Source organism: Conger conger, chromosome 1, assembly GCF_963514075.1.
Source record: "Conger conger chromosome 1, fConCon1.1, whole genome shotgun sequence".
In the NCBI taxonomy this organism is placed as follows: Eukaryota; Metazoa; Chordata; class Actinopteri; order Anguilliformes; family Congridae; genus Conger; species Conger conger.
The window spans coordinates 81947204-81975027 of record NC_083760.1 but is presented as its reverse complement, the minus strand read 5'-3'; the positions used below and the strand labels follow the sequence as shown (position 1 = coordinate 81975027).

General features: G+C 42.5%; 2 protein-coding genes across 3 annotated transcripts; both read right to left on the bottom strand.

Annotated features, from left to right (window-relative positions):
• Positions 1-3680: 3680 nt before the first annotated feature.
• On the bottom strand, positions 3681-18759 carry si:dkey-238d18.4 (TBC1 domain family member 15). 2 transcript variants are annotated; one of them, XM_061238672.1, is made up of 10 exons: positions 18256-18759; positions 14172-14357; positions 13251-13369; positions 11762-11865; positions 9381-9448; positions 8800-8946; positions 7981-8071; positions 5920-6068; positions 4528-4669; positions 3681-4308 (listed from the first exon to the last, which is right to left on the bottom strand). In XM_061238672.1, the coding sequence occupies exons 1-10, from the start codon at positions 18506-18508 to the stop codon at positions 4146-4148; spliced, it is 1422 nt and encodes a 473-aa protein (XP_061094656.1). In that variant the 5' UTR covers positions 18509-18759; the 3' UTR covers positions 3681-4145. The 2 variants fall into 2 exon arrangements, with proteins under 2 accessions (XP_061094656.1, XP_061094667.1); XM_061238683.1 differs by lacking the exon at positions 18256-18759 and adding an exon at positions 15926-15953.
• A 3057-nt stretch (positions 18760-21816) lies between these two features.
• On the bottom strand, positions 21817-26369 carry LOC133126558 (uncharacterized). The gene is made up of 4 exons (XM_061238901.1): positions 25933-26369; positions 23868-23945; positions 23157-23555; positions 21817-22610 (listed from the first exon to the last, which is right to left on the bottom strand). Exons 2-4 carry the CDS (start codon positions 23908-23910, stop codon positions 22426-22428), a joined length of 627 nt encoding a protein of 208 aa, XP_061094885.1. The 5' UTR covers positions 23911-23945; positions 25933-26369; the 3' UTR covers positions 21817-22425.
• Between the last annotated feature and the right edge of the window lie 1455 nt (positions 26370-27824).

Genomic DNA, 27824 nt, shown 5'->3' with positions numbered 1-27824 from the left:
CTGACTTAGTTACAGAAAGTTCCAGACCTGCAGTTCAGTTTAGCTCAAAGCGGTTATCAGTGCAGTGTGTCAGCATGAGAGGGGTGGTGTCTGGGAAAGGGGAGGAGGGGGGGGTGGCAGGGGCAGGGGTGGGGGTGCAGGGGAGGGAGGTACTCTGTCTCCCTTTTGTCCGTGGCCCAAGCCAGGAACTTGCTCGGTAATGTAATTAAGGAAAGTTTAGATAAGCACTGTTGCTGCATATTTGTTCTCTCGGCTGTACCCTTAAGATAAGCACAAGTGGATTGCAACTTGCTCTTAACCTTCGTGTTATGTTTGGGGTCAGTTTGACCCCATTCAGTGTTTATCATCTCTTAAAAACCAGTTAACCTTTTTTCACAATTATACTTAAAATCTTAACATAATACAAGGGTTAAACACCATTGCTCTCATACTGTATGTCACACAATATTTTAACATTTGTAAGATATGACTGTAAATGTGTTAGGGTGAATAAATTAGAAGGCCAATTGTTTTCTTGCTATTTATGCACATACTTTGTTATACATGTTACTTATACTCCACCTACAGAAAATTCATAAATACAGTATCAGCAGTTACAGTCTCTCTTGGATCACATTTTACAAACACTGTAAGTAACTTCATTATGCACATGTATGATTGTTATCAACATTATGGTGAGCCAGGAAATCACCACCCTATCCCAACTTTCCACAAATATTCAATGGAGTTGAACTACCATTTTACAGGAGAGGCATTGTTAGGAGAGCAGCACAAGGATGTGCGCTGTCCAGCTGGAATGTGCTCATGCCAGGATAGGTCCAACAGTACGCGCAGCTAGCAACCATTACGGAATTTGTTTTGTTTTTTATTCTGAGGAGGACGTCGTAGATGTCAAAACGTCAGTCTCGCCTGTACATTACACACAGCGTAGACCTGTGTATGGCTGTGTGCACAACCATTTCTTACTCCGGGCTAGTCCCTGTGAAGTTGTCTGGGTTATCATGCAGAAAATTGAATATACACAAATGTACGGACAAGATATTTTGTCAAGATCAAGAACAGTTCAAATTATATAGGACAATATACACATTGGCCTGTTTCAGATATTGAGATTCTGAAAAATACACTGCTGTGATATACAGCTATTCTTATATTTCCCAAAAGTTCCACGTTTACAATGCATAACAGTACTGGATGTTAGATTTCTGTAAGGTACTGTGAATTAGCACTTGACCAGTGTAGAGGCTATTGAACATATGTACCACCCTGTTGTGAATAGACCCGTCTAAGGCCTAACCCATAGGAACAGCTCCTTTTTTCAAAATGCCTATAGATAGACCTGACTATACAGATCGTTAATTGTAGAACTAGCTGAAGTTACTTTTAATATGCATACTTTAGGACATTTTAGGACACTAAATGTGGCCACTGAAATACATTCTGTTGACTTTTTATTTATGAACACACTTTAATAAACATAATAAAATAAGTAATACAGACAGAACAACATTTCATATAGAGGATACTGGGAATACAAAACGTGTGTCACAATACATGTGGATTTTGAGTAAAAACATACTAGTGTGCAATATTATTGTACATACATTATATAACACACAAGGAAAAAATAGAACTAGGTGCTTAGAATTTGATGCTACGGTCTTCTTTAAATAATTAATTGTTCAATGTCAACTGCTACATTCTTAAGAAACAAATGTCCACGCCATCTATACTCCAATGCTAAAATGTAAAGAAAGTACATTTAGACACTAATTTAAAAACTTTCATCATAATTTTACCCCCGCATAAATGATATATGGTGTCACAGCAATGACAACATTACGAATTATTGGTATGTTCCAAATCCATTAAAATGTACTCATTTGAAAGGATCTCGACCACTGGGGACCGCAACACGACCGCAACTTGAAGTCAAATTTCGGACCATTTCTGATAGCCAGACCAGAACTGAAGACACATACTGTTGCTTCAGTATGTGTGGATGTAGCTTCAGTAAGCGTGGATTCAGTGGTGGGACAGCTGAAGAGAGACAATCTTACCAATCCACCCCTTTAAATCACTTCCCTACAATTAACTGAACTGTTTACTTTTTTCAATTTGCAAAGTAGAGTCAATTCAGCCTGGCCCATGAGCGAATACCAATTCTTTCAGTCAGACTCACAGTCGCATGGGAGTCGAAATGTCAAGCGGTGATCCTAAAATAACCCCTCCCTTTTTTTTTTTTTTTTTTTTTACTGTTGCCTTTTAGCCTTCCGGCTAATGCCACTGGCCTTCTAAGACTGCTTTAAGATGGGCTGCACCTGTCCCAATTCTGGAAGGCCCGTTCTGGGATGTTCTGTGAATGTGGGAGTGAGGCAGAACCCCCCCCCCCCCCCAAAACACCCAGGACATTCAAGGTCCATTAAACAGAAAAACATGTCGAACATACATGTCACTTGTCTCCCTCAGCGGGGACAGACCCACGTTACCCACTCTGTCATGAGGGACAAAGCAACGACAGATCTTACATGTGCGAAATAAAAAGGGCAAATTAAACACTGGTGACTTTTTCCTGTTTAGTACATATAGTATGGATCATTAATATTAGTGTCATTATTTTAAGTCATGGTCTGTATGGTGGGTATGGTCTGTCACGGTCACGGTCAGGGTCACGGTCAGGGTCAGGGTCAGGGTCAGGGTCAGGGTCAGGGTCAGTCTGAAATATGCAATTTTCGGAAGGATTCTCTCCTCCCTTTAAAATCACCCAACATGTTCTGACATCTTAGGAATTGGCCCTTGGCCCGCAGCTTCCGTTTCCTTGACTAAAATTAAAAAAATTAAAAAACCCTCTAGTTACAGTATGAGAGTGCAGGACCACAGCATGCATCACAAATCTTTCCAGTGTAAAAGGAGTTTCACAACCAGGGCTATTTCTGGGCAGCTGACAGAGGAGACCACTTTCCTCCAGTGTAGTGAGGTGTTCTAGAAAGAGCCTTGCCTGGCAGCGGTCCATGATCTTTGGATATGAAGTCGCTGTGCTATTATTATGTGTCGTTTCAGAGTGACACATCAGCCAACTGCCATCTCAGACTGAAGGACTGACAGTCGAGTCCAAGGGTGTATTTTATGGGGGGGGGAGTATATATACAGTATATACAACCCCCCCAATATTACAAAACAGGCCAAATAAGCCTACCAATAATATAACATTATTATATAATATAACAAAGATGGGGATTTCATGTTGTGATCGGGATACACTCATCAGTATTCTTAAGTATTTTCCCCCCTATAATTTATTTTCACCATAAATTATAATTTCGCAGCCGTTCCTTTAAAAAATCTTCAAAGGGGACATGGACCCCCTTGAAAATTGCAGCTCTCGAGGGCATTTTACCCCCTCCAATATTCAAGGCCAGGACATAGGTCTTTCACACTAACCAATTCACAAAAAATGCAGATGCTACAGAATAGTTTGGACAGAATAGCTCCTGGTATGCTTGTGCACATCCCCTGCTCACCAGAGAAAGGAGTGCTTCGATGTAAAGCTGGATATGACAGTGTATCATTTGTGGTACCACGACCAAGGAAAATCCACTGTCCCAGCAATACCTTACAAAAAATCATACATTTTATATCTTTCACTTTCCATGTCTTTAAAAGATACACGTGGCAAATGGTTGGCATTTATATAGCGCATTTATCCAAAGTGCTGTACAATTCATGCTTCTTATTCACCCATTCACACACACACTCACACCAACGGCAATTGGCTGCCATGCAAGGCACCAACCAGCAATTGTGGGTTAGGTTCTTGCTCATGGACACTTCGACACATCCAGGGCGGGATCTAACCGGCAACCCTACGACTGCCAGAGGACTGCTCTTTCCATACTTTGTTTCCTGCTATTCCTGTATTATCTATCAAATAAATACCACTTTGAACACAGAAATGAAATGAACAAATAAATGTAACATGACAAAAATGACAACGTTTAGGGCAGGTGTTTGGAGAAAGCAGCATGATTCTGGAAGGGGGGGGTGTAACAAGGCAGGAAACACTGGAGGACATTTTGAACTGTCCTCACATTCAGCAGGTTCCAAACGGTCCTGATGGGAGTTCCCCACCCTGCGCTCTGCCGGATTCAGGAGAAGAGATTGCGGAGCTGGTGAATGAACTGATCCTCTTTGCTCTTGTGGGTTCGGCAGCCGCCGTTGAGGTGGTCCCAGGCCGACCTCTTGCAGTAATTGTAGAAGTGGTCCTCAGCTTTCTTCAGTATGCTGTTGAGATCCAGGGTCCCCTGCAGACTGTATGGGGGGCAGGGGAGGACAGGGGTGGTTAGGGTGGTTAAGTTCTTACAGTACATTCCCGTTACATACAGTCTGCCTGTACTTCATACTGGTGCTGTGGAGAATGGTCTGCCGCTCTAAAGCTGGGTTCTTAATGGCTGCCGGCGTAAATGAAACAGATAAAGGAATTGTCTGTAAACCAGTGTGACGCAGGCAGTGCGGAGGACGCTCGCTCACCTGCTCGTGAACTGGATGAGCTGCACTTCGGTCCGGCACTGGAGCAGGGCGTGGCGGTGCTGCAGCAGGATGGCGGCACCGATGAACAGCTCCAAGGTGAACTCCGTGTTGATGGCCTGCGGTTCTGAACTGGGCCTGTCCTCTGATACCACCCAACAGCCCCAGGGAGAGAAAAACAATGAAAATGTCAGGGGTTAAAAACCGACTCCACTGACAGCTTGAGCTTTATTTGCCTCCAATGTTTTTTTTAATTGCCAAGATTCATATTTTATTTTATTACAGAATGCAATTATTCTAAGCATTGATGGGAGCAGCCCAATGGAAATTCGGCAGGTTAAAAATTTAAAAAGGTTGCACAATTTTGTCGCCATCACATTTTCACAGGAAGAAAATGTCACTTGGTGCTCTGAAGTTGTCAGGAGCAAAGTTGCCAAATTTACAACACTGTTCATGCACACACATTTCATCCCTTCACATTTCTGGATATCGGAGATGAGGGTCAGAGTGGAATCGGGGTGCAGGGGCAGGGATGCTGGTGTGGGATTGGGGTAGAGGGAAGGGATGCTGGTGTGGGATTGGGGTACAGGAGGCAGGGATGTTGGTATGAGATCGGGGTGCAGGGTACAGGAGGCTGGGATGTTGGTGTGAGATCAGGGTGCAGGGTACAGGAGGCAAAGATGCTGGTGTGGGATTGGGGTACAGGGGGGGCAGGGATGCTGGTGTGGGATCGGGGTACAGGGTACAGGAGGCAGGGATACTGGTGTGGGATCGGGGTGCAGGGGCAGAGATGCTGGTGTGGGATCGGGGTGCAGGGGCAGAGATGCTGGTGTGGGATCGGGGTGCAGGGGCAGAGATGCTGGTGTGGGATTGGGGTGCAGGAGGCAGGGATGCTGGTGTGGGATCGCGGTGCAGGGGCAGAGATGCTGGTGTGGGATCGCGGTGCAGGGGCAGAGATGCTGGGGTGGGATCGGGGTGCAGGAGGCAGGGATGCTGGTGTGGGATTGGGGTACAGGAGTCAGAGATGCTGGTGTGGGATTTGGGTACAGGAGGCAGGGATGCTGGTGTGGGATTTGGGTACAGGGGGCAGAGATGCTGGTGTGGGATTGGGGTACAGGAAGCAGGGATGTTGGTGTGGGATTGGGGTACAGGGGGCAGGGATGCTGGTGTGGGATTGGGGTACAGGAAGCAGGGATGTTGGTGTGGGATCGGGGTACAGGAGTCAGAGATGCTGGTGTGGGATTGGGGTACAGGAGGCAGGGATGTTGGTGTGGGATTAGGGTACAGGGGGCAGGGATGCTGGTGTGGGATTAGGGTACTGGGGGCAGGGATGCTCGTGTGGGATTGGGGTACAGGGGGCAGGGATGCTGGTGTGGGATCAGGCTACAGGCTCACCCAGGCTCAGCTTGCGGGCCAGCCTCTCCCTGTAGTGAGCGCGCTCCACCTGCTGGGAGATGAGCTCCAGGTGGTCACAGCTCAGGATCTCAAAGAGGCGCAATGCGTCACTGTGCTCAAACTCCCTCTGGAAGCCCAAGAGCAGCCATCTGCACAGGGCACAGTATATAACAGCACAGCCCACAGCAGCATGTGTACAACAGCACAGCCCACTCAGTGTACAACATCACAGCCCACAGCAGCACAATGTACAACAGCACAGCTCACACAGTGTACAACAGCACATAGCAGCATGTGTGCAACAGCACATAGCACACACAGTGTACAACAGCACACAGCACACAGCAGCACACTATGTATAACAGCACAGCAAACCAAAAGCACATAGTAGACCAAAACTGAACACTTCCTATAATTTGATATCAGTCTTTGACATTGCTGTGGAGGAAGTTTAGTCCACTAATGAAAGTATGCAAAATGACAGTGCACGGAACTTGGTACAACAATGGCACAGCAATGTCAGGAATGTGTAATGATAGCAGCAAAGTGTACTGTATTAGGCCTGGTGCATGCAGAACATATTCCGCACATGTGCATGCACTTTGCTTAAAGTTACAATAGGTAAGATTATTGTGTTAAAATATTATTACAAGACCATTGTAAATCCCTTCCTATCATTGAAAAAGGCTCACTGACATGTTGACTCATCCTCTGCCTGTGTTTATAGTCCTTTAATTCGGATTTCAAAGTGTACATTTGTAGGACCGTCAAATGTATCAAAACATTGTACAGCTGTACAGCAATTAAAGCTCAATGGGTAAAAAATGGTTCCAACTGCCACAGCCAATGGCATTCTGTGGGCTTATTCTGATTGTTCTTGTCGCTGCAAATTGCACTCCACACAAGCAATCACTGAAACTCTGTGTAGTATTACTTATTATCCAAGCGAAGACTACATATCTAGTTATCAAACAATACCAGTTTGTTATCGGTAGTAACAAGCAAATTAGCTATAGTTAGCTTGAATTTACAAATATGCACTTACGATAAAATATAGGCAATACGAACATAGTAGCGATTGCACAAGCGTTGTGCTTCAGGTGGATATTTGTACATTCCGGAAGCATCATAGTTATATAGCCAGCTAGTTACGCAGCCAAATAACTTTCTACTTCACAATATAGTTGGTTAGCTAAAGTGAAAACTATAAATAGTGTTGTGTAGCACACCAAAGTCAAGATCTCATAAAACCTGTTCGGCGAACATTTTCTTACTAGAACACCACGAAAAGACGGCAGGGATTGTCACTGTCAGCTATCCAAAACAGTGCACGAGGACCCTGAACTGTATAATGACGATTTATATTACGCGTTATATTCATAGACTGTGGGAAGCATAAACAGTGTTGTGGTTTGGAGGTTATCTGTTGTTGCAATTCCTCTCTTTACTGTACCTTTAAATACCATGCTCATGTTTACGTACTTCTATTGGACCTGCCTGAGGTTATACTGCTAATCCACAAGGGGGCAGCCTACACTATTCTCATTTTCCCCAAAGCAGCTTGCATGCAGAAATGGTTAATTTACATTACATTGCATGTTATTCAGCTGGTGCTTTTATCCAAAGCGACTTACATTTGGCAGGGAACAATAATTTTTTTCACATGCATGGCTTTACGTGTATTCAATTATATCTTCTTTCTTCTGCTGAATATAGTAAAACATACTATGTAAGTAAATGACAAGGAAATGTGCAAAAATGTACAAGTTGTCAAACAGAATATTAATTTGTAATTTATCTGACACCTTTATCCAAAGGAACTTACAGTTGATTAGACTAAGCAGGGGACAATCCGAAGGGAATTGCCTCACATTTTCATCGCGTTACAAAATTTTGACTACACATTTATCTACACAAGGCAAGAAACACCCTTTGCATTGTTGCATGCACGCTGTGGGTAGAGTACGAACAGGCCTTAAAGATACTGTAGAGTGTGAAAAGCAGAATGGTGTACAGCAGCTTCTGCATAGTACACCAGTGTAGGCACAGTGTGAGCGCTACCTGTGACAGAAGGTGAGCCTGTCCATGTTGTCTGTGACCAAGTGGGCGTGGAGCTGGGGGTCCAGCTCCTTCAGTAACTCCGCCTCCAGCTCTGAGTCACAGAGCCAAGACTCCAATCAGTGACATCACATACTTCAGTGTCAACTGACTCAAACACATGAATCTTCATGGCATGTCAAAAAAGTGATTAAAAATGTGTTCTTTGCTTGATCCACAACAGTTTTCACAAACCCTAACCTAGCTGTTAATATGAATATGGTGGCTATGACAGCCGAAGCAATTTAATGTGTGATGGAATGCTCATAGAAAAATGTCATTTCATTGTTAAAACCATTATGTACACCTTGGCCATTATCTGATGTTTTTAATAATTAAGTAAACGTGTTCTCAAACTATTTAAAGTATCATCTTTGCTTAGCTGTTCAGGCACAAACCTGCCTGTGTATAGTGACAGGAAATTATGAAATATTTGGTGACTTAATATCACCTTTAATATCGCTCTTTGAGTCTAAAACAGGGCAGATCCTGGAGATCTATGGTCCAGTACGTTTTCATTTCAACCCTAATTTGGCATACCTTATTCTACCAATTAGCGGCTCAAGGAGATCTCTAGCTCTTGAATGCGGTGTGCGTTCTTAGGGTTGGAGAGAAAGCCTACAGGATGGCAGATCTCCAGGAACAGGGTTGGGCAGCCCTGCTCTTGCTTTTGAACAAGGTGTACTTTGTTAGGGTTGGAGAGAAAAGCCTACAGGACGGTAGATCTCCAGGAACAGGGTTGGGCTGCCCTGGTCAAAAGTAGAAAATAAATACGGAACTCACCGATCTTGCGGTGCAGGCCATCTGCCCGGAAGTCCCGGGAGAACTTCTCCATGTAGCAGGCAAAACTCCAGTAGGCGTCCACCTCGGAGTCCAGCACCTCCAGAAAGCGACTGCAGAGGTCATTCATTCCCTGGGCATAACTGACCTCTGACCCCCAGGCCAGCACAGGACAAAAAGACACGCACACACACACACACACACACACACACAGACACACAGACATGCACACACAGACAGACATGCAGACACAGACACACACACCCGCCCATACATGGTCAAAACACATGAAATTAAGCTTACACACGTACAGTATATGGCCTCTGACATAGTCTGAGATTCCTCTGCCCAAAGTTCTTCAGTCATAACAGGACACATTTTGGGGTCACTTACATTGCTGATTGCACATCCTTGTGAAAATGCATCATGCACCATTGTCTGCATTTTCCCCCTTGCCACCAGAGGGCACCAACCACCAGGTGGCTCCAAAGTTAAAGCTCAGGCCATTGGTCAAGCATTTTCTCATGAAAAGCCTGCAATATATGACATTAAAACCTGTGGAAGAGTGTTTCAACATGGTTTACCTGGGTGAAATGCGGCATATGTGATAAGAATCTCTCTTAGGACCAAAAGGTTGCCAGAGCCTTCTCCACTGCAAAAGAAAACAAAATTAGAAGCAGATTAATTTCCCTTAATACGCCAAACACAAAGTAGCGAAACGTTGCGTGTCAAATCACCAAATATAAAGCGCAAGTACCATTACAATGGTGTAAAACGGCTTGAAAATTCACAACTGCTGACCCTCTCAATTCCAGAGTTGAGGGAAGTAAGCCTGTTAAACATTTACAGGACAGCCATTGTCAGCAATTTTCTGAAATATGCAGCACATTAATTCGTGAAATCCTCAAAACAGGCACATGACCACCACAGAACTGAGCAAAAGGACTGCGAGCAAAGTACTTACTATTAAACTGCCATCTGCAGTCAGTGTGAGTATTGACAGAATTATATTATCACTATCAGTTTATCATTGCCAATCGACCCCGGAGGCCTCTCAGAGAGCATGCGTTTACCCTCATCTCAGGCAAAATACAATCAAACCAACGCAAGGCCAGAGAATGAATGAGAATTCTTCTGTCTTAATTGCACAACTTGATAAGATGTGGCCTTAAAACCCATGCAGGAGTTATACAACTCAACCAAGGAAAGTTATGAGGGACATGCAATACCTCCTCTCTGTTCAAAGTGCACACAAACCAACTGGATATGTTTTAAAATGCTGTGCCATGCTTATTCAAAAAACCATTGTGTTCTGTTGAGTTACAAGGCGAACGGACTGGGTACGAACTACACCACGCTTTGAAAGGTGGGATGTTGCCCAGTTGATGGTGGGCCAATGGCACAGCTATGCAGTCTTTTCACCAGAGCTGTTATACTGCCAACCACTCCCTTCACAGGAAGGGCTCACAACTGAATGCACACTTGGAGACAAACAATGGCCATGTGCAGCTTACTTGCTTACTACTGCATACAGAATTTGGAGATGATAGTCCTTAACCCTTCTGTAGTCTTAACATTCTGTATTCTACCCTTGTCCTAAGGGTAAAAAATTACCCGCCTTCACTAAACCCCTAAAATAAAGCCACTTAATTGAATTTTAAACCCCAAATCTATTTTGCATGAAGAAACAACCTATCACTCATCACAAACTTTGTAATCAATTTACAAGTTGGAAAAAGATAATTTAGGGGGTTTTCTCTGCTTTTAAACATAGTGGCAAGTCATTTTTGACCCTTAAGACAGGGTTACTAAGGGTTAAGTAGTATTGATGATATACGCATTTCCAGGAGTTCGCTGAGAGTGGGTGTGTCTGAAGCTAATGTGTCCTCAAAATATGTAGTGTCTACTAAACATACTGTAGACATATCCCCATGCCATGCCTTTTTCCAATGGTGCAGTGGAAGCATCAATGGTTTACTTCCTGAAAACTGTGCTGAGGAAGACAATCAGCAAAACCCTGAAAATTAGTCAATTCAATTAGTGACTATATTATAGTACACAACATAGATACAAAATTTTGCCTATTTACTGTAACAACTTTCTTATCCAGTGTACTCATGGGCTGCATTCAAGAACACATTGCATACTAATACAAGTAAGCAGTATGTTTAGTGGACAGTACAGATTTTGAGTTGTTAGGAGGCAGTTTTTGACATGGCCCACAGCTGAGCTTTTAGAAGATCAGATACAGGGGCCAAGAGTGGACATGACCCTCAAAAAGATCAAACTGAGAACTGAGAAGGAGAATGCCCTGACCCCATGATGGCATTTCATGCATTTAGCCACTCAATCGCGTGGTAAGAAAAACCCTAAAAATGCACTTTTTACAAAGCATTAATGTTTGCATGGTTTTATTGAATCTGGCCAGCAGCTCCACTGGGCAATGCACTGGCCCGATCATCACCCACAGGAGGGTTTCAGTCAACCAGGGTGACAGCATCCCCCGCTGATTAGTGGGGTGCCCACCGGTTTGCCTGTTGACTGCACATGAACTACTCCTCCCACTTGTGTCTGTGTAAGCCCGACTTGCAAACTGCAGTGTCTGATACAAAAAATGACCACCTGCAGTGATATTCATCTCTGAATGAGGAATCCACTTGTCTTCATCAGAGTAGCATCCTGGGTCACTAAATCAGACCCGAGTCAAATATGTAATTGTTTTGGATGCAAATACTTTTCTGTGCAATTAAGCCAACAAGAGGACCAGAAGGTAGGGACTGCACTTCTAGTGTAGGTTCCAATACACCAGACAAGTTCAATAAAGCATAGAAAAGTATTTGAATGCAAAACAATTACATGTTTGACCAAGGTCTGCAATGAATTAATTACTTGGGCTTAGTTTTGCTCTGTTCTGCAGTGCACTCTGGGACAGTGCTGTTAAAAGGTGGAGGTAACGGGCACTCACAGGTAGTAGGCCAGGTCTCTGTCTGTGCGAGGGACATCTTTGTCGATGATGCGTATGGCTTCCTGCAGCTCCTCCACATCAAAAGTGACCCGCTCAAAAACAACCTACACCAAAGCACACCGACTGAACAAGTGACACTATGCAAAAGCAGGCCAAATAAAATTATCACAATGATTGTAACGGTAATAGCAGAAATAAGAGACACGAGTTTGCAGGAGAACGCCTGCTGTGTTATGTGATGTCACCCTTTGGAGGCAAAAAGAGCGTGATTATTGCCATCTGCTGTCGGCCTCGGTCTTCAGCTCAGTGGGCCAATCGTGTTGCTTGTGTGGAGCAGCTGATAGGGGGCTAGCAGCCAACTGCCCCCTTTACAGTTCCATACCTTAAAAAACCAGACCTGGGTCAGATACATAATTGTTTTGGATTAAAATAGTTTTCTGCGTTTGACTGGGCTTGCCTGGTGCAATTGAACCAACCAAGAGGACCAGAAGGCAGGGTCTGCAGTTTTTTAGAGAAGTTTATAGGTTAATACACCCAGACAAGCTCAGTAAAGCAAAGACAAGTATTTGAATCCAAAGCAATTAATCCTCCTTGGTCTCCAAATGTAAAATAATCACCTTTGGAGGAAATGTTACCACAATGTTCAAGCCAATATTTAGTATCTAAGCTGAAATGGGCAGCCTTCAGAAATATGGACAGTGGGGGGCTGGCCTGAGTTAAAGGTCTTTTCCCAGGGGGTGTTTTCGTAATTTTGAACAACACTTGTAAGTAGGTTGACCTAACACAAGGGCAAATAGAAACCAATCCTTAAAAGGCAAGAAAGTTTCAAGATTTTCCTTCAGATTCCCGGTCCAGTCAGCATGATAGCAGTGCTTGATTGGTGCTTGATTGGTTGGGAAATTGAATCAGTATTGCACTGGATCTCAACACAACACTGCCGTTGTAGCAGCAAAGGCAATCGAGGTCTGCTTTACACACTTTAAATAACCTTGAAGGAACTTCAACATGAAACATAAAACATAAAATAATTTATTTCTATAATCTGAATAGAATAATACAAAAACAGAGACATGTGTAATGGCCAAGATTTATAACACAGCACCCCAACAATTACTGGCAGGGGTGAATTCACTAGATGCATTATACTTTTACAGTGTAATAGGACAAAATGTGAAAAAAGTTCAAGGGGACCAAATACCTTCTGAAGGCACTGTACATGTGTGACCTTGTCCATGCCACCTTAGCAAGTTACCCTTTGTAGGTTTATTGGATTTTTTTTTCAAGTCAGTGTTATAGAATTCCAGTGCTTTCAATTACCAGTAGTGCTTGCAACATCAGCATTAGACTGTTCAGTTAAGAACATCCTATTCACATAATTGTGAAATCTGACACCTTAAAGGGTTAAACTATCAAGTAGCCATCTTGCAGCCATTTCTGCCTTTCCTTCATCTAATGCCCCCAAGTTCTTCTGACTGGCTGGCTGTTTTACCTGTGCCTGTAGCTCCAGGAAGGCCAGTCTCTCCTTGACCTCCTCACTCTGCTCTTGGCACTGTTGCTCTTCCGCCGTCTTCCTTTGCTCATAGTACTTCACCGCAGCAACCAGCTCAGCTACAGATGAGTGAGAAAGAGAGAGAGAGTGAGGTGGGTCAACACAGGTGGGACTGAGGAAGCACAAGCTTGGCATGGCTGAAGGGAAAAGCAGGCAGTGGGGATAGGTTCATTATTGAACAAAGTGCAATACATTTTTTTCCATTCTTGAGAAAGGAAAGGAACTTTAAATTAGCGGGCTTTGTCAGGCGCAGTGTCACAGGAGTAATTCTGAGACAGTGGAAGGTACTTACTCTGGAGGCAGTGAAGGCAGAGATAACATGTTTTACAGTTATCATTGTTTAGTTATGTTTGTTATACGTTACATGTTGTTCATATACGGTTAATGACTTGTGTACTATTGTGTATAATTTGTCTATATTATTGTTTCATTTCATTTCTCAATTCAATTCAAGCACCATTGAATTGAATTGAGAGAGGCAGAGAGACAGAGACAGAGAGACAGAGAGGCAGAGAGACAGAGAGAGCGAGAGAAAGGCAGAGAGACAGAGACAGAGAGGCAGAGAGAGGTAGAGAGGCAGAGAGGCAAAGAGGCAGAGGGACAGAGAGACAGAGAGACCGAGACAGAGGCAGAGAGACAGAGAGGCGGAGACAGAGAGACAGAGAGACAGAGGCAGAGAGACAGAAGCAGAGAGACAGAAGCAGAGAGACAGAGGCAGAGAGAGAAACCGAGACAGAGGCAGAGAGGCAGAGAGGCAGAGAGAGAGACCAAGAGACAGAGAGAAAGAGAGAGAAAGGAAAGCACGCAGATACAAGCAGAGTCTTCAACATGTGACAAAGCCCGAGGAGGTTTCACAACTACCGTCAGTGCCGTTGAGGTGCAAACGCACATAGCCAGGAAGCAGCTGCTGCCACTTCCTCTTCATGACCTGATACCGCACCGTCAGCTGCTCCAGCAGCAGGGGGCGCTCCAGAGCAGTGGAGCTGCAGGGGAACATGCCAAACAGGAAGCGCCACGCCTGCCCACGCTCAGAAGGCAGCACTCCCCCTGGAGAATTGGACGAGGAGACACGTCATGCGCCTGTTATCAAAAGGGGGGGTTCACAAACTAGTACACCGCAAGTTAAAAGTGCGAAGGGACATCCAATAAGTTTTGAAAATGTACTCACTAAAACATGTTTTTATCTTTTGTTCTGCTGCATCTCAGGGGGATATTATAAACCGATATCCACTATTTACGTTTAATTATGTAGTAATCACAATAATCACAATATTACTGATGAAGCAACAATGCAATAAAGCATTTTAACTAAACACCAAGGCCCTGTTTTTCACCCCAAACAGATTAAAGAAAACATCCTGGACCAAAGCCTCAGAACTGGTTAAATATTTAAAGAACATTTAAGAGAATTCAAATAAGAAAGCAAGGGGTTAGGGGGGGTTGAGGTCAGCTATGATGTCACATATGTTTTTGTGATGTCGATCCTAGAGTATGAATATAATAAACATGAGTGAGCCCTCATAAGGAGAACAGAACAACAGGAGGGAGGCCTGTAATGTACACAGATCAGCCAAACCTTGCTTTCCACAGGGAGCTTCATCCCTTTTCCTTAAGACCATAGTGGGGCGATTATGTAATAATCTCTGGGCACATGATCTCACAAGCCTGACCGCTCAATTCACGGATGTAAGGAAACACTGATCCAATTCACACGCTGTTGTCTGAGCAAGGGGGAGAGCGCAGAGGATTGCAGGGTTCCAAAAAGAAAGTGCAGGGTCGAGTAGAGGAACAAGCTTACGGAACTGAGCTTGAAAATGAAAGTATAAATAAAAAATATAAATGTAAAGCAATCTTCCAGTAGGGCCACGAGTGAGAAAAATATCTTCTCTCTCCCAACCCTCAAGAGCAAGAGCCCCAGATCCACTGATTTCCTCCATTTTCCCCCTCTACTTATGTTGTTGAAGGTTTTTTTTTTTTTTTTTGCCAATTCCAGTTCAGCAAACATAAACACTACACAGCAGAGATTCTGAAAGAAAAACACATCATAAGATTGTGATCCTCTACACAAGAATATTTACAACCGAGACTGAATGCCCAATGACGAGATTAAAGATGTGATTTGATAATGTCTGAGCTGTTTGATGGAACAAAGTCCGAGCTGACATCCCACAGTTCCCGAGATTAAAGAAGGGCTGGTTTAAATGTTAAATAGGACCACAGCTGAGTCAATTATCAAATGTAGGTCATACTCTGTGTGTGTGTGTGTGTGTGTGTGTGTGTGTGTGTGTGTGTGTGTGTGTGTGTGAGTAAACAGTGGTCTAGTACAGAAGGGAATATTTGCACTCTGCAATGTGTAAACCACATTAGCTTCTTTCATAACTGTGCTGTTATGGAATTATTTATATCTGAGCCTCATGCTATTCCCCAGCTTCCTCCAGGCGTTAAAAGCCCCAACAGTTCTCTCCCCACCAACTGTGAAGCCACTGTTTGATCTGTTTGTGCGACCCAGCGGGGGGGGGGGGCACAAGCCGGCCGCTCAGCCCATGAGACCGGTCTCTCCCAGCTCCATCCGTACACGCGCTCTCATTCTGGTGTTGATGCAGAGCGCTCATCACCTGACTGCCGCTTGACTCAGGAGACAGCTCACGGACCAGCCGTCAGGGACATCCATTCGAAACGGTTCCTGGGAGCCGACCCTCCATTTTCCTTGCTGTGTCGCAGAAGGAGTAAACAGCTTTGCGGCAGCCAAAGTGTGACCAGCGATAAATCAGGGAATGGATGAATGCCACATTCTTCTGGGCCCCATGGGTATGTGCATTGTAGAGCCAGGGGAGGCAGCCCTGAGGTGGCACAATCCTGCAGGTATTGATAGCAACTCTGGGTGGTTGCCTGCACTTACATGGTTCCCTAAATTGACCATTGGCATCAGAGCTGGCCAGACCCAGTAAGAAAAAAACAGCAGTTGATGACAGAGACATTGCGAGATCTGTGATGAAAAAAACCCCAAAACATCAGTCAGTGACATCAAAACAATCTCGACAGGGCAGGGGTAAGGTATCTCAATAAACCATTAAGACTTGGAGAGCAGCAATATAGAGGCTATACCACCAGATGCAAACCACTCATCAGTAGTAAGAATCGGAAGGTGAGATTCCAATTTGCAAAGAAGTACAGAGATGAGCCACAAACGTTCTAGAACAAAGTGTTATGGACTGATGAGGCCAAGATTAACCTCTACCAAAGTGATGGAAAAGCCATTGTGGAGAAAGAAGGGATCTACTCATGATCCAAAACCTATAAGCTCATCTGTGAAGCACGGTAGAGGAAGTGTCATGGCTTGGACTTGCATGACTGCTTCTGGAGTTGGCTCACTAATCTTTATTGATGATGTAACTCATGATGGTAGCAGCAGGATGAAGATTACAAAAACATTATGTTTTTATATACTTACAGAGTAATGTGGTCAAAGTAATTTGGAGAAACTTCATCATGCAGCAAGACAATGACCCAAAACCCAAAACACACTGCCAACACAACAAATGACTCCATTAGGGAAGTTTTAGACTGGCAAGGTCAATCACCAGTCACCTTCTGAAGAGGAACAACTGAACTGAAAGAGGCTGCAGTAAAAGCCTAGAAGTTAGGTGATGTCAATGGGTCGCAGGCTTGATGCATTTATTTCAAGCAAGGGATATGCTACCAAATATTACATGTTATTTACTTTAATTTACTTAAATACTCTCTATCCCAATACTTTTGCTCACCTACAGATTGGCTGGTCTGATTCCAAAGGTCCTATGTTCTAAGTAGTTTAATTCATTTGTTTCAGCTATGTTCCATTTCGTGTCTCTACCTCCCCAGTCCTTATACGGACTTCCTTCCTGTCATTTCTGCCATTTCTCTCATCTGTGTCTCGTTGTCTGTCAATCAGTAGGTATTTATAACCTGTCCTTTTCAGTTCCTTGTTGCTAGTTAGTCTGTTATTCTGTTCCCTACCCTGGTTCTAGTGTGCCGGCGCCACTCTGTTTTTGGATTTTTCTGGTTTGAGTGCTGCCTGGTTTTTGGACTCTGTCTTGGTTTTTTGTTTTTGTACCTTTGCTTGTTTGTCTTCTTGGTTTTTGTGCTCTGCCTGTTTCCTGACTTCGCTCTGCCTGCCCTTCATGTACCTGTCTGTTTGGATTCTGACCATTGCCTTTTTTTTCTTTTTTTTTTTAAACTACGTTTTGGATCTGCCCCTTGCCATTAAACCTGCCTTATTCACGTTAAAGCTGAGTCTGCGATTGGTTCCGCTGTCCCCCATTCCTGACACTAGGTGTAAATACCAGAAATGTAGAACTCTTGTCTCATGTTCATCTTTTTATCTCGACCCCAAATGTATTCAGTGTATTTCAAAAACAAAGGAATTGACCTTGCAAAGGAGGGGACTGTATGCAATCTCCTATGTATTCTTTGGATTAATAATCAAATCCATTATAATTAATTTAACAATCAGTCCTAGTCTTTATATAGGTTACACTCACAAAGTATAGACTGCATGAGCAATAACTAATAATAATGTAGCATAATAAAGATAGAATCCATTGAACTGCGCAAAAATAGCCTTAATTTTGAAGTATATGAAATTCAGGCATTTGAAAGTAATACGGCTTCTGTATAGTCTTTGACAAAACGGAACTGGTGAGGTTGAATTGCGTAATAATCTCACGTGAGCAAGCGTGCATTTCAAACAGTTATTTTGAGAAATAGGAACTGACAACAGGATGAAGACTTGGTAAAAAAAAAACCTAACACATTTACTGATCTGCAACAAGGCACCGTGATAAACTCTAATATACTTGTTTTCGCGGTCAAATAACTTTTGGTGAACTAATCATTTATCGCAGCAAGAAAACAACTTAACTATCAACTGCACCGTTTACACCTTAGCTGCTGATAGAGGACTTGCCATTTTTAACGATGTACGCCCGCAGCCGCGACTCGTCCACTCTCCCTTCCGCATCCATAACCCCAGGTAACCCAAGCAGGGAAGTCTTGGGGCTGAGGGTGGATGCTCTACGAAACTGGTTGCCGGTCCCTGCTCCTGCAAAGTGCTTCACTGTCGAGGCGTCTTCTTGAATGGTTCCGTCCCTTCCATCGCACGTAGTCTCGGTGTTATTCATATTCATGTTTCCCTCTGGCACTCGCTTTTGGTGTATCATGTGCGAGCGACAGAACCCCCTTTTGCGGAGATTTCCAACTTGCAACGTAAACCTTTTTTTTTTTTTTTTACTTTTTAACAACCATTTTAGACTGCGTGTTTTCTGACCTTTAAATGTTTCAGAATGTTCTGCGTAGCATTAATTAGCGTGTGTTTCTCAAATGGAACTCTGTTCATTACGAATACATTCTACCCTTTCTCCCCATGCTCATATTAATCAACAACCGAGAGGCTATCGTGCACTCTTGTGCTGTCCACACACGGGACTTTCTTCTGACAGCCACCCGCCCCCTCCCCAATCATATGACTAGACCCTACCCTACGTTGCTCCAATCTGAGTTCAAAACTGGTAAAGCGTTGTGTACATGGGGCCCAGGGATTGACATTCCCCCAGAAACTCGCAAACTCCAGTGGAAACTGGAGACATTGCAGTTTAAACCTCTGGCGCCACAAAGCAAAATTACTCATTGAAGTCAATTCAAAACTTAATCACTTTTTCTTAGTTTTAAAACATAATACATATATATATATATATATATATATATATATATATATATATATATATATATATATATATATATATATATAAAAAGAATAGATAATAGATAATTATAATTAATAATAGTTTTGGACAAGACTTTCACATTTGAAAACGTCTTCACACCAAACTAATTATTCTCCAAATATTTGTTTTTCCCGAGGGATTCTCCAGGGATCAGTCTTTTTTGTGATATAATGTAAATAAAACATTACATTACATTACAAGGCATTTAGCAGAGCGACGTACAAGTGCAAATTGAACACAGGAACAAGTGTGAAGAGGACCCTAGAGGACAGTACGTCCTAGCATGACCATACAGATACGATCGGAACCCTTGAAGACTACAACAACTTACAAACTAGCATACCACAGTTGGCAGCTAGAATACCCAGAGTACAACAATACAATAGCTAATACAAAACAACAATATCTAAATATAAGTGCCATTATAGTCTATGGCACTTACAAGCTAATCATTGTGGTGAGGTAGGGAGGGAAAGGTGCAGCCTGAAGAGATGAGTCTTCAGTCTGCGTTTGAAAGTGGTCAGAGACTATGCCGTTCTGACATACACAGGGAGGTCATTCCACCACTGTGGGGCCAGAACAGACAGCAGTCGTGAGTGAGAAGTGCAGGTGTGATGAGGGGGAGATGCCCGAGGGGGGGCAGGCGGCCCGAAGTTGCAAAACGGAGGGGTCTTGCTGGTGTATATGTCTTGATAAGCGATTGGTAACATGTGGATTCAAAATCAACATAGGTGGACCTTGTTAATGCATTTTGGGTGATTTGAATGGAATATTCACAGGGGAAGGAAATCATTACCATAACAAGGAAAACACACAACATATGAAGTTTGCCTCTTTCACTCTTATAATTTGTTATTTAGCTGACACTTTTATCCAAAGCGACTTACAGTTGATTAGACTAAGCAGGGGACAATCCCCTTGGAGCAATGTGGGATTAAAGGCCTTTCTCAAGGGCCCAACAGCTGTGCGGTTGTTATCATGGCTACACTGATGCTTGAACCACCAACCTTCCGGGTCCCAGTCAAGCACCGTAGCTGCCCCTGTCCCCTCTTAATGCCATGTCTGTGCTAAGGTCTTAGAACCTGCCTCATGGAAAATGTCCCTCAGGAGAACCTGGGAACTTGGAGCATACTGGTCATGTATAAACAGCTATATTTAGTTAAGAGGGAACATTGCAGGCATTCCAAGCTCAGTAGGGTATGAGTGAGGGCACTTGGCACCAGCTGCAGCACTGTAAGGCTGTCTAATGATGGAACCAAACTGGAGTGGAATTGGTGCTGGCATGACATGCTTAAAATCAACGAGCCAACATTCATGGGCCTCATGAATCAATGTTGCCTTACTCTGGTCATGTTAATCCTTTGATACACAACATGGGTCGAAAGTGACCCTACTGAGTTTTAATTGTAAATATCTTTGCAATAAATTCATTTCATCAGTCAGAATTCCAGGTATTCCTCAATTAACTTGTTTTTGATCATCACAAATTCTTATTTTCATTTTTCCTTTCTTACGTTTTGAATAAAATCTTTTTTGTATCACTACCCTTCTAAGGGACAACATGGGTCCAAAATGACCTGCATTTCATGCATGGCTGAGTGTTTCTTTGCTATATCATTTAAAATCTATTTATTTAGTCATTTAATATTCATTAAATATCTTGTTTTTGATTACCATAAATCATCATTTTAATTTTCCCTTTCTTAATTTATGAACTAAAATAGTTTTTGTATTACTACATCAAGTTTACACACATGGGTCAAAAATGGCCCATGTATGCAAGTATAACAAAAATAAACTATAATATATATATATATTTTTTATTATTATTATTTTAGCAGTTATTTGGACCAAGCATGTATTCACTATGGAATTTGATAGGAACCTTTGATTTGTAAATGTTTGCAGTTAGGAACATGTTTACTGAGGACAACTTTTCACATGCCACACTTCAGCAGGTTGCTTTTGCACATCTGAAGTCTTACTTCACAATTGTTTTACCTAAGAAAATATTTCATATCTTGAAAGATAACTGTACATAATATTTGAACGTTACTTGACCTTGACATCCATTACTAGTGACAAAGAGAAATGTGTCCAACATTATTAGCTAGCTGTTGACATATTATATTCTAGCTAATGTTGGCTAGGTCAACATGTTGACATTCTATTCTAGCTAACTTTGGCGAGGTCACCAGTATCCCTCTGGCTGAGAAGCTCCTTGAGAAGAACCTGACCATTGTGGGGACTCTTCGCCAGAACAAGCCGGACATACCGCCTGTCATGAAGCCATCCAAATCCAGGGTGAAGCATAGCTCAAAATTTGGATTCAGTGACAATATGACCATGGTGAGCTATGTGCCGAAGAAGGGGATGTCTGTTGTCCTCCTGAGCAGCGTGCATGATGACAGAGCAGTGTATGACAACAATGTGAAGAAGAAACCAGAAGTGATCCAATGCTACAACAAAGCAAAATCAGGAGTGGACACAATGGATCAAATGGTTTGCACCTACATATGTAAGCGCAGAACTCGGAGGTGGCCCATGGTGCTCTGGCACAATGTGTTGGATGTTGCCACCCTCAATGCCTACGCCAGCTTCACTGCACAACACCCTGATTACATTACAAGTGAAGAGGAAGAGGTGCAAGATCTGCTGCCAAAGACCGAAAAGCCAGCAGCTGGTGTTCCAAGTGCACCAGTTCTGTGTGCAAGGAGCACAAACATCACACAAACACCATATGCTTTTATTTAATCAGTTTTCTTTTATTCATTCATTTTATACATTCACCACAGTTCACTACAGTTACACTACAGATACACTTACAGTTCAATATCAGTGTTATCGTTGTATGGTGTATGTTATGTGTGAGTGACAAAGTGACAAATAAACATTTCAAATATTAAATGTATTATTGTTGGGTCCAATTCACTGCTAAAATAATTATTTTAAAAATATATATTATTATTGTATGTCTTTTTTCATTTTTATCACACTTGCATACATGGGCCATTTTTGACTTGATGCAGTAATACAAAAACTATTTTTGTTCATAAATGAGGAGTTTTCCAAAAATATAGCAAAGAAACACTCAGCCATGCATGAAATAACATTATAGGTCAATACGGGTCATTTTTGACCCATGTTGTGCCTTAGAAGGGGTTTGCATAGCTTGTGTATCAAAGGGTCAAACCTTTCCCCTAAAGTTAAAGTCTGAAGCCGGACAAAGGAATCATGGATTGAATCAGTTGCTTGTATTTACTCAGGCCGCATGAGGAGGCATACAAATGTTGCACACCAGGAAAGAATGTGGCAGCGAGTTTGGCCACCTGACAGATGAACTTTGGCCAGACTCAAAGCACACAACTGTAGTTGCGCCATGCCTGATGTGTGAAACTGCGGGGGCATGTGGCGAAGACAGCGACGGTTACTAAAACGACCGCTAGCTTCAGTGCCAGGAGGGCATAGAAAGGAGCAGGGGAAAGACAGTCTTCAGCTCCGCTGTCTGGCTCTACAGAAGTCCTCAGAGAAATCTCATCTGCAAGAGAGAGACATTTTACACATGCTTATCAGGGGCTTCACCATTCCAACAAGCATTTCTGGGACTTCATTTGTGGGAGAGCTATAAAATTATATGGAAGGATAATTCAATAAGATGATATAAGATCATTTATGCTACAAAGGCCACTTTGTCTGGGGCATTGACTGTAAAGGAACCCTCCCAAATATTTACGGACTGCACTGTATATACAAACAAACATCTTTTACACTGTAAAGCACTGTGACTGAATTATGAAGTATCTGAACTATCAACGTTAACTATCAATGCGTTATTTAAGCTGCAAGATGCTTTATAATGATATAAGACAGGATAGTGTTAATAGTGTTAAACTTTCAAAAAGGACATGCTAATATCCAACATACTTTTTCTGTTGCTACTCTTGTGTTACTTTCTACACATTTTGTGTCAGAGCTTATATGCTAACATAGACTGTTGAAAGTAATTTTGAGGTGTGTTGGAAAATGTAATGGAAAACTGCAGTGAAGAATGAAAGAATATGAGCAAAGCAGCATTCGGCTCTACCTGGGAGAGTGGTAGCATTGGCGGGAGGGATTTTGCCGCCGAGGCACTCGTGATCACAGATGTTGATCCTTGTTCCCCCCCCATGGTGCTGCATGCTTTCCCCATTGATCGTACATATCAGAGTGCAGTAGTAGGTGTTGGTGTCGTTCATCGTCAGCTCTTTAATGGTAAAGGTGGTGTTGGTTGTACTGGCACCCTTGTCCTTGACAACTCGATCTTTAAGCAAGCCTCCCACCTCTCTCCACTTCTCCAGAACCTTAATGTACCACTGGGCATGACACTGGGAGATTTCATCCCCAGAGTCTGAATGGATCTGGCAGCTGAGGGCGATGGTTCCCCCTACTGCACCATCCAATTGATCTTCTGGCTGTGTCACCCAAATCCTGCAGCAGGCCCTGGCTGAGACAACAGAGACATAGCTGTGACAGAAGCCCCAGCAAAAGGTCTCCATTGCCCGGTGTAATGCCCACGGGTCTGCAACTCTGTGCTTGTAGTTTTGAGTCCAGGTGGGGCACTGGTGCTTTACGCAAGACACATAACCTGTAGTGTCACCAAGAATATTCAGCAGTGTATATGGATTATGGCAAAGCAGGAATATGGCCGTCAATAGTGTATTTCCTAATGCACGCACATATGGTCAAACGACTTGGCTTTTCTGTCAATGTAATTCCTGCACTGACTAAAAGCAACAACAAATGCGTATAACATTACCTGAGAATTGGTGCACAAGGAACAAGACAAGAATGAGTCGCATCTCTTTTAAACTGCTGGGACAGGTTGGGAAATGATCTGTTTTCACACAAAAAAAGAAAAGCTCAATTTTATTGTTTACCTATGGTTTGTGCTATAATATGTTGATTTCTCCCCTCATGTTCCATGCCAGTGGTGTATAACAGGAGCTTGCTAACATACACTACCAGTCAAAGGTTTTAGAACACCCCAATTTTTCCAGTTTTTTATTGAAATTCAAGCCGTTCAAATCCAATGAATAGCTTGAAATGGTACAAAGGTAAATAGTGAACTGCTAGAGGTTAAAAAAAAAGGTAAGGTTACCCAAAACTGAAAAATAATATACAAAAAGGCCTTTTTCAGGGAACAAGAAATGGGTTAACAACTTAAAGCTGTTCTGCAGCAATGGAGGTTGATCAAGCCTTGAAAGTTGGTGCTACCAATTCCTACAGGTGTTCCAACTTTTCTTGATTACTTACAACCCCCTCTGTCTGCATAAAAGTAGTGTTGGATCACACTATGGTACCATACCCTTGTGAGCATCATTTGAACAATATTGTACTGCAGAAAGTAGTGTGTTACTATAAAAATGGCGAGAAAAAGGCAATTAACAATGGAAGAGAGACAGACCAACATGACACTTAAAAATGTAGGGCTTTCCTACAGAGAAATTGCGAAGAAAGTCAAGGTGTCAGTGAGTACTGTTTCCTTCACCATCAAAAAGCACTCAGAAACTGGGAGAAACTCTGACAGGAAGAGGTCTTGCAGACCCAAAGCCACAACAGAATCAGAAGACAAGTTTCTGAGAGTCAACAGCTTGCGTGATAGGCGGCTCACAGCACAACAGCTTCAAGCACAGCTTAATAGTGGTCGTAGTAAGCAAGTCTCAGTTTCAACTGTGAAGAGAAGACTTCGACTTTGAACGGTCGAGTTGCAGCAAGAAAGCCATTGCTAAGACATCAGAATAAGAAGAAGAGGCTTGCCTGGGCCATGAAACACCGCCAATGGACAACTGAAGACTGGAAGAAGGTGTTATGGACTCATGAATCAAAGTTTGAAATCTTCGGTTCACCTCGCAGGATTTTTGTACACCTTCGAGTAGGTGAAAGGATGGTTCCTCAGTGTGTGACATCAACTGTCAAACATGGAGGAGGAAGCGTGATGGTCTGGGGCTGTTTTTCTGGATCCAGGGTCGGTGACTTGTACAGAGTGAGAGGCACCCTGAACCAAAACGGCTACCACAGCATTCTGCAGCGCCATGCAGTACCCTCTGGTATGCACCTAGTTGGTCAGGGGTTCATCCTACAGCAAGATAATGACCCAAAACATACGTCCAAGCTATGCCATAACTACCTCAGGAAAAAAGAACAAGATGGTAAGCTTGAAAACATGGAGTGGCCAGCACAGTCTCCAGACTTAGACCCCATCAAGCTGGTTTGTGATGAACTGGACAGAAGAGTGAAAGCAAAGCAACCTGCAAGTGCCTCACATTTATGGGAACTTCTGCAACAGAGAAGTTCTTTCTGCAGAATATTTGATTTCCATTGTAGAAAGAATGCCATGAGTGTGTTCAGCTGTTATATCTGCCAAAGGCGGCTACTTTGATGAGTAAAAAGTTTAGAATACATTTTGGTTTATAAATTGATTCCATTATTTATTTTTTAACCTCAATTGTTTATTTGTTCTTTGCTTTCATTTCAGAGTACAATGAGACATTAAACGGCATAATTTTCAATAAAAAACTGGAAAAATTGGGGTGTTCTAAAACTTTCGACCAGTAGTGTATAGTTCACATAATCTTCTCAGTTCAAACACTAAACAAAACAGAAAGCTACAGGGCTATAAATCTAATTTTACCCTGGGTGATCAGGGGGAACAAGACCATCTTGACAGCTTGAATGATCAAAAATGAAACTTCTTTTGGGGAATAGAACTCAGGTTATGAATTGCGCACTGCCATCAACTGTCTGTGTGTATGTATGTATAAACATGTATAATAATTACATTTGTTTATAAACAATAGATTAATAATACAAGAATGGCTTACCTGTTATCGTATGCACCAGGAAGATTAAACGGCATAAGCCGTTGTGAAAATGTTTTCTCTTTGTTGAAAGGAAACCCCCTCACAAAAGCCCACTTCTAACCATATGACTGTGGGCAACTAGATGCAAGCATTGTGGCTTCGTTTTTTCAGAACCTGTTTTAAAACTAAAAGCACAATACTTTTATAAATACCTTGCATATCCTCTAAGGCTAATGAATACTATGGGAAACAGAGGTATTGTGAACAATGCATTTCAGATTTTGATGGTTAATTCTAAATCCTCTTTATTCAACCAAATGCACTTTGACACTTTAGGAGAATCTGCTAATCAGTCAAACCAGCTCTCCTACCGTGTAGTTTACCCAACTCTCAAACTTAAATAATAAAAAATAAGCACGGACAGACAGACATATTGGGTTTCATTTCATTAAGTGAAACCAAACCATTCTCTCATCAGAATCAGACAAAAAATAGAGGAAGCAGGAAAAGGGTGGGTGAAACAAATTATAGGTGAGATTATTCACCGCAAATGCTACTGCAAAATTCCACTGCAAAACAACATTTAAGTCATTTAACAGATCAAGTGAACTGACTCTTTATGTGTGGCTGCCCAAAACAATCTCTGCACAAAATGTAAATGTTCATCTTTGTGATGTACAATGGGTGGGTAATTTGAATTTGGAGGGGTGTTGACTAAACGCAGTCAGAGAGAGAGAGAGAGAGAGAGAGAGAGAGGCAGAGAGCTACCCCAAATTACAGTATTAGCTTGAGAGCTAGTTAGCATTCTTAGGGAAAAATGCCCTTTTTAACATTTCACAGGTCACCATTGTCTGATGAAACATATCCCAGAAAAAACAACGATAGCTATACTTGAGTTTAACTTTCGTATTTATTTGCAAAGATATAACAGAAAGTGAGAAAGCTTACCGGCTTTCTGATTTGAATCAGACCTAGTAAGACTCTTATACACACTTTTCCAGAAGTGGGGGCTTCACGAAAACAAAAAGATACAAAGCTGGTCTCTAAAATGTATCAGTATTTTGTCTTCTGAATACCCCTTGTTGACCTTGCTGTAAGGCCAGAGTGAGCTAGCTACCCGCTTCTAGGAGAAGCAGAGACATTAAGGTCAATGGCTGTCCGTCTGCTGGGAGAGAGACAGAGAAAGACTCATAGTAAGCACTTAATTCAGAAAGTGGTCTAATAGTAATGAGAATGAAAAATAAAAGGTTATTTTTAATCACGTGACTGTCTTTATGTTAACACACATTGTCAATTAAGAATCAATTAAGAAAATGACCCTTACTTGCAGCGCTCTTAGTGGCCCTTTCAGCAAGGATCCTCTAGCCTTAAATTCCATACTAAAGCCACGCTACATATGCTCAACATATTGTGTAGTAGTATTGCAATTTCAGACAGGAGGCAGGGGCACAGAATCGTGGTTACAGTTGCCTCGAAAGGTATTGGAACAGCTATGGCAATTCCTTTGTTTTTGCAATACACTGAATACATTTGTGATTGAGATAAAAAAAAACAAGAGTTCAGAACTTCAGCTTTTATTTCCTGGTATTTACCTAGATTTGTTAAACTACTTAGAGCATAGCACCTTTGGCATCAGATAACCCCATTTTTACGAGAGCAAAAGTATTGGAACAGAGAGTATTTGAGAAAATGAAAGTAAATAACATTCTATATTTGGTTGCATATCCCTTGGTTGCAATAACTGCATCAAGCCTGCAACCCATTGACATCACCAAACTGTTGCATTCTTCCTATGTGATGTTTTCCCAGGCTTTTACTGCAGCCTCTTTTTTCTGCAGCAGTTTCTGTTTGTTTCAGGGGGTTTCAATCTGTTCTTCAGGAGGTGAAATACATGCTCAATTGGGTTAAAGTCA

Bases quoted from the DNA above. Each gene is read 5' to 3' on its own strand.
- si:dkey-238d18.4 (XM_061238672.1), bottom strand. From the start codon at position 18,508: ATGATACACCAAAAGCGAGTGCCAGAGGGAAACATGAATATGAATAAC. The intron at 14,358-18,255 runs GCAAGTCCTCTA...CCAATTCTCCAG, and splicing joins GGCGTACATCGTTAAAAATG to GGGGAGTGCTGCCTTCTGAG. The intron at 11,866-13,250 runs GTAAAACAGCCA...GCTTTGGTGTAG, and splicing joins TCCTGGAGCTACAGGCACAG to GTTGTTTTTGAGCGGGTCAC.
- LOC133126558 (XM_061238901.1), bottom strand. From the start codon at position 23,910: ATGCGACTCATTCTTGTCTTGTTCCTTGTGCACCAATTCTCAG. The intron at 23,556-23,867 runs GTAATGTTATAC...CTGTTGTCTCAG, and splicing joins CCTTGTGCACCAATTCTCAG to CCAGGGCCTGCTGCAGGATT. The intron at 22,611-23,156 runs GTAGAGCCGAAT...TCTCTCTTGCAG, and splicing joins CAATGCTACCACTCTCCCAG to ATGAGATTTCTCTGAGGACT.